The sequence below is a fragment of the Pipra filicauda genome, unplaced genomic scaffold (assembly GCF_003945595.2).
Source record: "Pipra filicauda isolate LSUMZ 115617 unplaced genomic scaffold, ASM394559v2 scaffold2_size9829703_pilon, whole genome shotgun sequence".
In the NCBI taxonomy this organism is placed as follows: domain Eukaryota; kingdom Metazoa; phylum Chordata; class Aves; order Passeriformes; family Pipridae; genus Pipra; species Pipra filicauda.
In genome coordinates, this window is record NW_024104421.1 from 6,575,786 (window position 1) to 6,588,653 (window position 12,868).

General features: G+C 39.0%; 1 protein-coding gene across 1 annotated transcript in view; it reads right to left on the minus strand.

Moving 5' to 3' along the window:
• Positions 1 to 1,056: 1,056 nt before the first annotated feature.
• PTN (pleiotrophin) overlaps positions 1,057 to 12,868 on the minus strand; it is an 80,039-nt gene continuing 68,227 nt past the window's right edge. The window contains exon 5 of the mRNA XM_027743794.2: positions 1,057 to 8,030. Within this exon, the coding sequence (XP_027599595.1) occupies positions 7,978 to 8,030 (53 nt within the window). The 3' untranslated portion in view covers positions 1,057 to 7,977. The remainder of the gene's footprint in view (positions 8,031 to 12,868) is intronic.

The following is a 12,868-nucleotide window of genomic DNA, read 5'->3' on the forward strand; positions in this document are numbered from 1 at the left end:
AGTACTGCAGTACCCCATATGAGCTCTGGGGCCTTTTCCAGGCAGCTCAGGCTTGCTGATGAGATCAGGTATCTCACATGGAAATACAAGAGTATCTTAAAACTCTCTCATTACTCAGTAGCCTAAAAAATGTAACTAACTGCCAAGTAGCATATTAAAAAGGAATTAAAGTTTTTCTTCTGTAATTAAACAATATGAGTGCTTGATCTCCTTTTCAAGGATAAGATTCAGGTTGCTGAGTCCATTAGTGCTTTGAAGAATGTACTGTCAGTTTTCATACCTTTTAATACTCCATTTTCTTCCAAACAATTTCAGAAGCCTGTATAAATCTCCTAGTCTTGTAAACCATATGAAGCATCTTCCTCTTTTGGCAGTGAGTGATAGAATGGTTTGTATGGAGTAATTAATTATTCTAACATTTAAACTAATACTTGGACAAGAGACAGAATCTGGAAAAGCATCTGGAAAAGAAACTACATTTAGGAAAAAGGGACAATGAAGGAACAAAAAGAAAGGAGAAAAAATTAACGTTACAACGACCACTACCTGAATTTCTGCATAATTCTATTTAGTTCATTAACATAATGTAACTTCTTTGTTCTACTCGAGTCTTAATCATCTCTCAGTAAACACATACACACTCATTAAACTCACTGTTAAAGTAAAAGAGCTGAGCGTGACAGGGCTGGGAATAAGGTTTTCCCAATGCTTAGCTGATAATTATTTAAAAAAATCAAACTTTTTCTCTGCAACCCATCATTGTGTCAGTATTACACAGATTGAAATAACTGTATACTGAAACAGAACTGAAAAGTGTCAGGAAGTTGACACAGATAGAATTTAATATGCATAAACCAAAGAGATATTTTCTGCTAGAATCATTTTCTGGAAGATTTCTTTCTACAGACTAAAACTTTTTCTGAATTCACAAGGTTGTTTCTGTGACGAACAACACCTACAGCTGATGAAAATTAGTACAATAAAGAAATATTAAGAACTTGTAATTAAATCAAGAAATTCCAGAAACAGTTTTCACAAACAAATGAGAACACCATGTGTCTGTGTATTAGTTTATTTAATTCTTTATCGCCGCTAAGAGCAAGTGAATTATGTTGATACAATTGGTAAACATATACATTCGCTAGAGCCCCCCACAATCCCACAGAGCTAAAGGAAACATTAAGGGATGTTACAGGATTAATGCTTTCATTCTACAATATGGATATATGGCTTTCATACAAGTTTTAAAAAATTGAAAAGGTAACACACTGCTAGCTTACAAAATCAATATACAAACTGAAAAAAAAAAAGGAAGAGGAACAGGAAAAAGAAAGTAACCCATGAGAAGATATCATATAGCACTGGTTTAATAGATATATACAGAATTAGAAATCCATTGAACATGATGTTCAGGCTTTAATTTGTTATTTTTGACTTTCATTCCTTCTTTCAGTTTAACACTCAAACTACAAGTATTAAGATAGTTTCTGTCTTACTTTGATTTTTCCATCTTTTTTTACCCACTTTCCTCAGTTTTTATTGGCAGAGAAAAAGGCTTTTTCTGCCTGGGTTTCTATCACACGTAACTGAAGCAGTTCGTCCACTTCAAAGCTTTGAACAAAACTCTTCCATGTACTTGGTGTGACAGAAGAGAACACCACTGTGATAGTAAGTCCTTTGGGCCATTTCATTGGCATGTGTTTTGCATTTCCCTTGGACACAGCTATCCTTAAACTGATGTGCTGGCAAGTGGGAAGAAATCTAGCTCTTCATCATACTTTTGTATCCTCCTTTAAATAATGACACAGGACAAAAAGCTCTTTCCTTTCAACCATAGCATGAAAATGTGACAGCAGTAGTTGTGATTCACATTTGGAGTTATGCATGCACTTTTCTACAGTTTTACTTTCCCATATATGGATATATATAATATATGCAGTATGTATACATGTGCATTTAGAAAGCTGCTGTGTCTGGTGCTGACATCTTCATTAGGTGGCTTCTAGCTCTAAGTTGCAGCAGTACTAGCCTGCCTCTGCTTCAGGTCTCCTCAGCAACCACAACACATTCTGGATTTTCACAGCCATTTCCTTCAGCTGTAAAAGTCTGGATGAACTACATAATTATAATATGGGAAGTGCAATGAATGACCTAATGAGAAAAGTTAAATAATGTCTCGTTGCCAGGTAGATTAGGGTGAGGGAATTCAAACAGTAGAATTAATTGACTGAAATTGGCTGTAGGTAAAACAGCCCTGCAGAGACTATCCATTTTCCTAGCTTTTCATCACTGAATTCAGGGTTAAATGTTTTGTACAGTCTTTAACTTTCAATGACCTTCTGAAATGGGAATACTTGTGAGCCTCTGCTTTATCTCATCAGTAAATCCATCCATTGAACACATGCATTCAGTTTTGTTGTAGGTTTTGGTTGTTACTGTGTTTTTTCTAAGAAAGGAATAAAATCTGCAGGAACAGATTTTTCATACACAACTCACTCAAGCAGAGTTATTTAAAGGCTAGGAGATACCTACTGAGTTTTTTAGACATCTGGGATTCCAAGACACTCCATATTTAAATGGCAAATGGCAGGAAGGGCTAAAGGGTGGTAGAGCCCCACCAATGAGACAACAATAGTTGAATACAGCTGAATTCCCATGTTTTCTTTGAAAGATCTCACTTCTGCTCAGGTCAGAGTGGTGAGCCCACAAGACAGATGGACATTTTTGAAGAGTAGCAGAAAGGGACCGTCAGAAAAATGATTAGATTTCAGCATTGTTTAGTTTTGGTCCAAAACCAAAGTTTGATGCTGCTACAAACAAGACTAACTTCACCTTCTCCAAATGCAAACACCCATGGGTGGATGAAGCTCTCTCCTTGCTCTACTTTGCTCAGGCAAGTCTTTCACTACCCCTGAAACTCTATGCACCATGCCTCTTCCCTTTAAATTAATGATAAAAGAGGATAGAGGTAAAGGAAGCAGCTTCTTGCCACTATTTATCTAGCTAAGATACTTTTCTTTTGAGGGCAGACACTCCTGAATCAGTGTCTCTAATTTTTGAGATGATCATTTGATCATTTCTGTCCCCTAGGAAATCTTGCCCAGGTTGGACTATGACAAAGGTTTTACCAGCAATCCACCCTCCCAGTGAATCCAGGGAATCTCTCGGCTCATTCTCATTCTTCCTTGTTTACTGTCATCATCTGATTAACAAATTGCCACTGTGTCTTTTAATCTTAGGACATGTTTGGCGGTACCTGATGGTATGGGCTTCCTGGGGCTGTTGTGCAACAATCCAGGAAGAAATGGAGAAAATAGCCTCAGGGATGAGGAAAGATCAGCACCATCCACAGAAGCTTAACTGAGAGGTAGAATGCCTTGGCAGAATTGACAGAAAACCTATAAATGCTATCAAAATTACAGATGAGTGGGGGAAGGCTGGAAACAGGTATAATCTGTCTCTGCAAAGGAGAGAACTCAATCACAAGTCCACAGGAATGCTGTCCTGGAGAATTGAAATAGATTGAATACAAGATACTTCCTATGCACACTTCCCCTTCTTATAAGAATTTGGGAGATATGAAAGACTATCTGTGTCATGTCAAAATGGTGTACCTCATCAATATTTTGTTTTAGAAAAGTGGTGAATTTACATTGTTAATGTTGTTGCAGCTCCTAGAATGAGAGAAAATCAGGTTGGTTTTTGTCCCACCCTCAACATTGATATTAGCCTCAGAAAGCTCAGAAGTTTTCATCATATGTTAAGGAATTTCATTAAACAAGCAGGAAATGTTTGTCTTCAGATGCTTCCTGCTAGCAGCATTATTAGATTCAGGGGGTCTATAGGCCTGTTTTCATAAACAGTCTTCGTCAGTATTCACTTCCTCTTAGTTCATCCTAATGCTCCATTGTTTTACTTGAATTGTCCACTGCCAAGTGCCAAGTGAAGGATATACACCAGAGTTAAAGAAGGATGTTATGTTTTCTCCTATCAATGTCAGCATACCTTGCACTCCTAAATGGAAAATATAGACATACTATTATCTCCTTTGACTTTGCCTCCAGATGAACTCTTTCTTTGAGGTTGGAGTGGGACTTTGCTTCTCTGTAACACTATACATTTGATTAGTTTTCATTAAGGCACAAATCAAGGAAAGCATAAAAACAAATGTGCCAACCAGTAATTCTGCTTTCTGTACTTAAGGAGCATGCAAAAGAAGTTTGTATAAAATGCTCCTGACTTTATATCTGTCTCTTCTTGACAGTCTCCAACATTGTCTGTTGATACATTTTATAATTATTATTCTTTCATTTCTTCTAATTTTTTCTCCTTTGAAAAACAGTTCAGCCCAGAATGTCATTATGGAATTAGAAGATGAGAATCAGTAAATTACAATTTAGTATCTATCCACATGTACAAATGTTTTCCCTTCCTGGAGCCTTGCCCTGCACTTCTGCTGCACATAATAGACTGTTAAATAAGCCAGGCTGACAAAGCAATGATTCTCTTTCACTATGGGCACTTCTGCCAGAAGACATGTCAAAGTCAGAAAATGTCCCAATGCTCAAATACAGTTTTGAGTCAAGATATAGGCAGGCCTAACTGCATACAGGCATTGCCTCGGCCTATGTAGAGAAAGAGAAAGGAAATATATCCAAATATACCCTAAGTTTAAACTTGCTAGAATCCAGAGTCTGGATGTAGATTCATCCTTTGCTGATGTTCAGCGATTCAACCCGCTTTTTCCAAGAGATTTGAGTGCTCAGAAAAAGGTTGTCATTTGGGGGATTTCTATCACCTCCCCGTACTATATTATAGCTGTAGCATATGAAGATGTAAACCACTCCTTGAGAGGGACATTCATTAAACAAGCTTCTGTCAGTTAAACTAGTAAGCTATACATCTATGCTAAGTCATTTGCCATTGTAACAGGATAGCACCACGAGGGTAAACACATATTTCATCTGAAGTAGCCGCTCCCACAGCACTATCAGAGAAGCTTGCCCTCCAAAAGGACGGAGAGGGTAGAAGATTAGAAAGCAAATAAGGAGAAATTTCAGCATGACTGAAGTAGAAACTGAGCAATATGGGTGGGAAGAGGTTTTGTCCAGATACTTGCCTTTTGCTTTGTTGATAATGTCACTAGTGAAACAATGGCCCCATGTAGGTACCAAGTACCTACTTTCAGAGTTGACCTGACTGACCTATTCAGTCTTCCTCTGTGTTCTGCCACGAATTACTTTTACTATCTCCTGCATAGCTAGAGTTTCCACTGAACTTCTTGTGCTGGTTTATTGGAAATTTTCTTAATTTTAAGTTTATAAACTTTAACTCCAAGTGCTGTCAACAATAAGATGCCAATAGAGATCCAAACATATGTGGATGAGTAGTACATAGGAAATGTTCTCCCTTTGCTACCAGGACTGCTGCATTTTCTTCTGGTCCTAACATGGTATTTTTTGTTTTGTTTCTTTGTTTTCTGTAAACTCTCTCCATGAAGGCCCTATATCACCATAGGAACTTGACTGGCCTCCTTCAAAAACTATTAGGAATGTTCCTTTAACAAGCCAGATGGGCAGTTAAACAAAAGGGCCATAAGGCATCAGAGGGAACACAGGGGAACTTTTCTTCTTACTCACAAAGCTGGAAATCAGAAGTCACATCTAAGATTTTGACTAAAGGATAGTCAAAGTGTTGGTCTCAGCATCATTCCAAATTCCTGCCAGTTCCCTATGAAACATGGACTAGATTAACCAGTGTAAGACAATGGTGCAACAGTGTTTGCACTCAAAGCTGAACCACTTTAAGTGAACTGATGCAGCATTTAGACAGACAAACCTTTGGTGAGTGAAAAAGTTTCTTTCTCCCTTTGCTTTCAATCAGACCTACCATCCCACCAGTTTAAATCTGAGGCACAAGCACAGGTAGACCTGATTAGACCATGAACAAACCAAATAGCACCCAGAACCATCTAAATATGAGCCTTTGCGATTTTAGATTTGGTCATTGCACATCCACCACGTGTGGGGGACATTTTTTAACTGCACCTGGGGCTCAGGTATGTCTAACAGCATAGTCAAATTAACAAGGACATCAACACAGACTGCAAGACACACCCAGGGAATCTGGGAGATAATTGTGAGGCTAGTCTACCTTAAGCTATGTGCAGCCTTGGCTAGCTGGCTTCAGAAGTGTTTGGGAACATCTACAGAAGGACTTGCCTCACCGTCAGTCCGGATCAGCCGTACCCTCCACGTGAGAAAAAAGAGGGCAAGCTCTGCAATTGTTATAAAGTTCTTGCATAGAAAACAGTAGTGATGGTAGTCTGGACAAAGACTCTCTGCTTGTCTACAAGCTAATCCCAAGAGAGCCCTGTGATTTACTCAGACATAACACACCCTGCTGCAGCTTTGCTGAAGTCAGTGGGTACCATGCAGGAGTACAAGGGAGACTATTCCTCTTGAGCAGCAGGCAAGCCTGCAGCCTACACAGGTAGCAAAGCTTATTTCTTGTTGTTGAATTTAAAGATTTAGAATTTAGAAGCAATGATTTTGAACTTCGTTTGGGCACTGAAATCCCTTAGGTTTCATCTAAAAATTTTGGTCTGCTGGTCGTCAGCTTCTTAAACAACCCTATAGCTTGGGACAGACCAGTGCTTTTCCAGGTTTTTTTCTACTTTGTGACTTTTCTCAGGACTCAGAATCATTTAGATTAGGTAAAACTGAGCAAACTGAAAACGAGCTGGCTATATTTTTTCTTTCCTCCCCCACCCCCTGCAGACTATTTAATAAAAAAATCCCAACTACTGTTATGTTGACTGAGTTTTTCCAAGGTCTTTTTGCTTATGTAAAAATGAAAGTAAAAGGTACTGCTTTTGTATTTCCTTTCTGTTTTACTAATAGAGAAACAAAATTTCATTTCATTCCTATTTGTTTCAAGTTCCACAAATTGTCCCTTTTTGATCAAAAATATGAACTACCTCTGGCAGTTTCTAAACAGATTTCTTCTGTTATTTCCCACCAGACATACTATTTTTCAACCAGCTATAATTAAAATAAACAGGAAGATTGCCACTGATAAAAAAGGGAGCTGGCTCAGGCAGAATCACAACAATTTCAACTAGATCTTTTATGAAAAGGTTATTCTCCCTTCTGGCAAAATAAACAAATAAAATAAAGCATTTTTCAGCTCTTATAGGTAAAACAGAGGACACTACCTCAACACTGACATGTTAAAAAATGGAAAGTTTTGCTATTATTCCACTTGGAAAAATCATTGCTAGAAAATAATGAAAAATTAGGACTCTTCTACGTCCAGCCATTGAAATATTTCAGATTTACTGCCAACATCCAAAATATGGCTAAGGAAAGGAGTGTTACTGGGTTTTATCAGCAAATGGTGACATCTTGGAATGAACGTTCACCACAAATCCAAGAAAATTTTGTATTTGTAAATACTAAACAAAATGCCCCCATCCTTCCCTTAAACAAACAATTTCATAGAGTTATCTAGATGTAATCAGAAATTAAGAAACAAGCCTCAGGTTTTTTTAGATATAAGGTCCCAGTCTTAAATATAAATGCATCCAGCCAGAGTCCTGTATTCATACTGGCTTCAGCAGAGCTCCACACGGGCTCAGGTTCTGCTTGCATGGACTAATTACCAGATTGAGACCTATGGCAAGACTTGAAAAAAAAATATTTTAAAAAGGTCTACATTGTTCAATATACAATAGAAATCATTTTCTAAATGAGTTTGGAGTCTTTATTACAGGCCTCTAAAAGTTGTTGTTAGGGTTATACATTAAAAATACTAAAGTAATAAAAAAAGGATTTTTTTTTTCTGTGTTTGCTTGTTTCCTTCTATGGTACCATTAAGCTATAAATAATTTTAGGATAAAATGCCTAGGTATAAATGAAACTGTTAACTGATCATGTTTGCTGATGTCCCTTTCTCAAATTGCCCAAGTTGACTCCATTAATCCAGCATCTTCTCTTGTTTCTTGCCTTCCTTTTTCTTCTTCTTGGATTCTGTCAAGATAACAATAACAATACAAAAATTAGTGTCTAGTAGGCACAGCAATAAGTTTTATTTAATACTTCTGAAAGTTCCCTTTTTTTTTCTTCATGCACATAAAAATTGTTTCCTCATTTTGAACAAAGAAAGGGAAAAGAGAAGGAAAAGAAGAAAAAAAGAGGAAAGCACTAGAGAAGGCACTAGGGAAGGTGGAAAGGGGATTCTGTGTCCCGTTCAGAACCCTTCCTATCTGAGTGGCTGACCCTGCTTGGCATGCAAAGCATTGTCTCAGAAACTTGCTTCGAAAATAAGAAAACAGCAGGCATCTCCTGGAGAAACCAGGTCATGGCTCAGTGGAGAGCTGGAAGAAAGCTTTGCACACACTACCCACACACATACCCTTCCCTTACTTCCTCTCTGTCTCATTGTTAGTCTTTGGCTGTCTCTGAATATGAGAGCAACTCCAGAGCATGGTGAGAAAGCTCACTTGTTTCTTCAGCTCCTCCACTGCCAACCCTTCCCCCTTTGTCTGGGACAAACATCTACGTACTCTCAAGAGGCAAACGAAGCTTGGCCTGGAGTCATTAGAGCATGGTCTGTCCACACAGCTGGTACTGATAGGATGAGGAAGGGACTAAGGATCACCTGCCTCTCTGATTATTTTGGGAGCAATAAGGGAACAATATGAATGTACTAGTGAAAATTTATATATTATATTACCATCTGCAATAACATTCACTGCACTCTAGGGTAGTGTGGTATTCTACAGGTAAAGCAAATTCACAAAGGTATCTAAAAAATTAATACGAATTAAGAGGATTGGGTGCTCTTGTGTCACATGTCACCTTGTAATGGGGAAAATAACAGTTCTCACTGGGAGCATGAATAAATCCTTGTGGATTCCAGCACAAAAACCAACATAGCAGTTGCCACGGAGAGACAGCAAATGCGCTTAAGGTGGTATTGTTCTTTGTGAATGTGATTCTTTTCTCTCTGAACCATTTGCATAACACAGATAGTCTAGTAAACATCAGTTCTGGTAAAAACAACTTATTTTTATTAAAGCCAAGGGAACTACACCATCTTTCAGCTACGGATAGGGCCGGGTACCTTCAACAGAAGGCAAATTTAGGTTGTCACATTTCTCTGATGGTTATTTTTCCTGTTTGCCAGTGTTTCAAACCAACAATTTTTCTTCACCTCTTTCAACAAGACAAAATTTTTTTCCAATAATCCTTTAGTCAAAGCAATATAAAACACTTTTTTAGTGTTTAGTCGTATAATCACTCTAAAATCTCTTTCCCTTAAAAACTTTGCTTAACATTTAAGGGGATAATAATTTAAAAGAAGTAATTTCTTTTCATTTGAAAATGAACAATTTTTCCCCTCCTGCCTTTGTATGTGTCTGTGTGTGTGCTTGCATGTGTGTATGAACATCTGCAGTCTGGAGCCATTCACAGAATCTGATGCTATTTTACAACCTGTCACTCGAAAAAGCCATTCTTCATTAACTTAATACCTAATTTGCTTTCAGCTAAAGCTTTTTTTCCCCTGCAAATTTCCTGTATCCTCCTGAGCCTCTTTTACCTACATCCTCCACTTCCTCTAGTTTTGCCTCTGTATCACTGACCCTTCTGTAATGATTGTGCTCTCTTTCATGCTCTCTACCCCCCCAATCACCACTTTCTCAGCACTCGAATCTGTAAAATCTATTTAGACCCAGCACAAGTGTAAGAGTACTATGCAGACTTCAACCAAATTTACTAAAATGAGATGTGTAAATGCAGACAGGACCCTACTGAAGATTATGTGGAGTTCATGGAAGGGATGAAGCGACCACTAGGAGAAGGCTTTGATCTGGAGTCATGTGATCACATCAGGTCCCCATACTCATAACTCCTTCCAAATTATCCTTGTGATAATTTGCACATCATCCAAACTGCCAAACTCATCTACCTACAAAGACAAGTGACTGTGCTTTGTGCCTGAGCAGGGTAAAACTGTCATGTGCCAGATGTAATTCCTCCATCATTAAAGGCACTGGCACCACCACAGAGTTGTCTTTCAGGCAGGTAAACTGGATTGATGAAAAGCATATTTGCTATGTGAAATGACACACACACACAGAGGTGCAACAACAAAAAAAAAAAAAAAAAGGAAGAAATCTGCTCAAATAATTCCCAGTCCTTAGGCTCTTTTAAAAATCATAACACAGACACCAATAACCATGTACTGACCTATGAAGATGTTAATGTTCATATGCTTATGCACAAGTCTGCTCACAGCTACACTACCTGTTTTGATTATGATCATGCTACAGACAATGGTCCACAGCAAACAAAGTATAAAGTTGCATTAAGACGCACTTTACTCATGTTTCTTCATTACTTAGGCCTACTCTTTACATTTGGGTCATTCAGGCTTTTATTGTCCTCATCTCTCTTTACCATATGCTACTATTTCAACTTCTATGACATACTGTCAGGTCAGCACACAAAGCCACACTGGGAACCACATCACCCTGATTAACTCACCAGCGTTATCCTTCCTGCAGTAACCAGGCATGACTGGAAGGGTCTCCATGTGCTAGCTCTGACACCGTGCTCCAAAGGCTGACCAGCTGAGAGTACTATGCCAGTTATCTGAAAGCTCAACAGTCCCATAGTCCAGCAACAGCCGTAGGATCTGGCAGTTAAGTGAGGGGAAAATCCCCTTGATATACTGTGTCCAACAATCTCAGGTAGTTTCACATTCCGTATGTGAAAATTACAGAAATTCAATTCAGGTTAGCACAGATCAGAGGTAATACCTTCAGTTCAGCCATTTCCTACCTGGCATCTTAATGTGGTCCCAGCCTGCCATCAGAAATTGTAGTAACCCATCAAGCAGTGCCCATCAAGCCAGTCTTTATGATGGGGAAGCCACTAAGCTGACCTCCACATCTCACTGGCCCTGCAAAGCAGCTTGACCACAGCAACACTCACCACTGAGCCAGAAGGAAGTAGGAAAATCTGCACAGTGACAGGGACTACCTTGAGCAGAACACTGTCATTTGGAGGCATTTTGGGCCAACAGCAGCCTTTTTCACCTCGCCTGCCCCATTAAGTGTTATATTTCCAAAGACAGACCATGGATCTGTGCACCAGCTGTCCATTGCCTACAGGGAACATGTTTGCTGAAGACAAGTGCTACCAATTATGTTGAGAGTTACTATGACAGAACCACATGACCAGATGAAATTCAGGTTCATGCCAGCTCACACAGAATTTTAATCTGAACCTGCTCACTGCCCTATTCGATTTTAAGTTAGGTGGCCCAGTTGAGCCAGACAGCAGTTGGAGGTTCCTTTATGAGCTATCTGTAGTAGAGTTCAGGATCCAGAGAGGAAGGAGCAAAGTTAAAATCAGGATGATAATCCTGTATTTCAGAAGAGGAGACTTTGTTCAGTTCAGAGACCTGCTCAGCCAGGCTATGTGCCTAACTGTGAAAGAAGTATCCTACAAGCCATTTCTGGTTCATGGTCCACAAACTGGAATATCTCAATATAAAACCTTATGAAAAGTATGCAAACATGTTTGATACTTATATTTACATTAATTTAAATACATTAAATGCCTTATCAAAGATATTTCTCCTACAGATACCAATACCACGGCCAGCACTTATGTGTCTCTCAACATTTGAGGTGAGCAGGCTTTGCAGAGGGGGTAATAGACAAGGGTAGCTGTTTGCCTGCTGTTCCAAGAGCACCAAGAGCCCCAGACAAATCATCCTTCCACATCTGGCACGGCTCACACAAAGCCACACTGAGAAAAGTAGAAGTTATGTCTTCTCACTGGCTTCCTTCACATCAAGGAAGTACTTACGTTTCCCCTCCTTGTGCTTCCTTGCAGCAAAACATAAGTACTGGAAGAGTGAACTACGTATGCTTCCGAATATTAACAAAGATGACAAAACAGCCCTCAGTTTTTGTGTGTGTTTTACTGCACACACTTTCCTTCTTCCCTCTTATCCCACAGCGAGGGGCTGCCTAACCATGCTCTTGCTCATACGGAGGCCAGGATCCTGGACCAGGGCACATACAAAGAGCAAATTCCAAAGGCCTGGCAGACCTTGCAGTGTGCAACAACTAAGCACTGCTCAGCCATTCTACTCCCTTCTGAAACCAACACACTTCTTGCAAGATAAAAAACAAACAGAGCTGCAGGAAAAAACTGTGTCAATGCACTGACACTATTATCTGATCATTCATCACCTGAATAACCCTACAAATTGTTTTATGCCTTAGAATTAGTCCCAGGATTAAAAATTGTGTTGTCATGGATTAGCACCAGACCCATTTCTGTGGGCCCATGATGACCAGTAACAAATATTCCAGTCAGGATCTTACCAAGTAAGCAAATGAATTTTATAAGCAGAACTTTCTCTATGCAGTTTGGAATGGCAGCAGTCCTCTTTAAATAGTCATCTTTATTCCAGAGCCTCATTCTTACTATGCAAGCAGCAAATGAAAGCAATTTAGTTGAACAGGAGCCACACACCATTTGAAGCCAGTCTTAATGTATAAGGCACAAAAGAGAGATAATTACATTTTAATGGAAGTCAAGCTTTGTAAGCCAAGATTTGCAGGCATTTATTTTCATTTGTTGAAAAGAAGGTAACAATTCACTCATGGCACTGCTGAACTCCTGTATGTAAAAGTCAGGCAGTGTCCCTAAGGCAATATAAATCATTCAAAATAGCAGAAGTTGTGCTGAGGAAAGGTTAGAGTAAAAAAATTCCACATCAGATGTTCAGGACACAGTTTTGCCAGGAACTAGCATTTAATCCTACTGAACACAGAGCAAGGCAT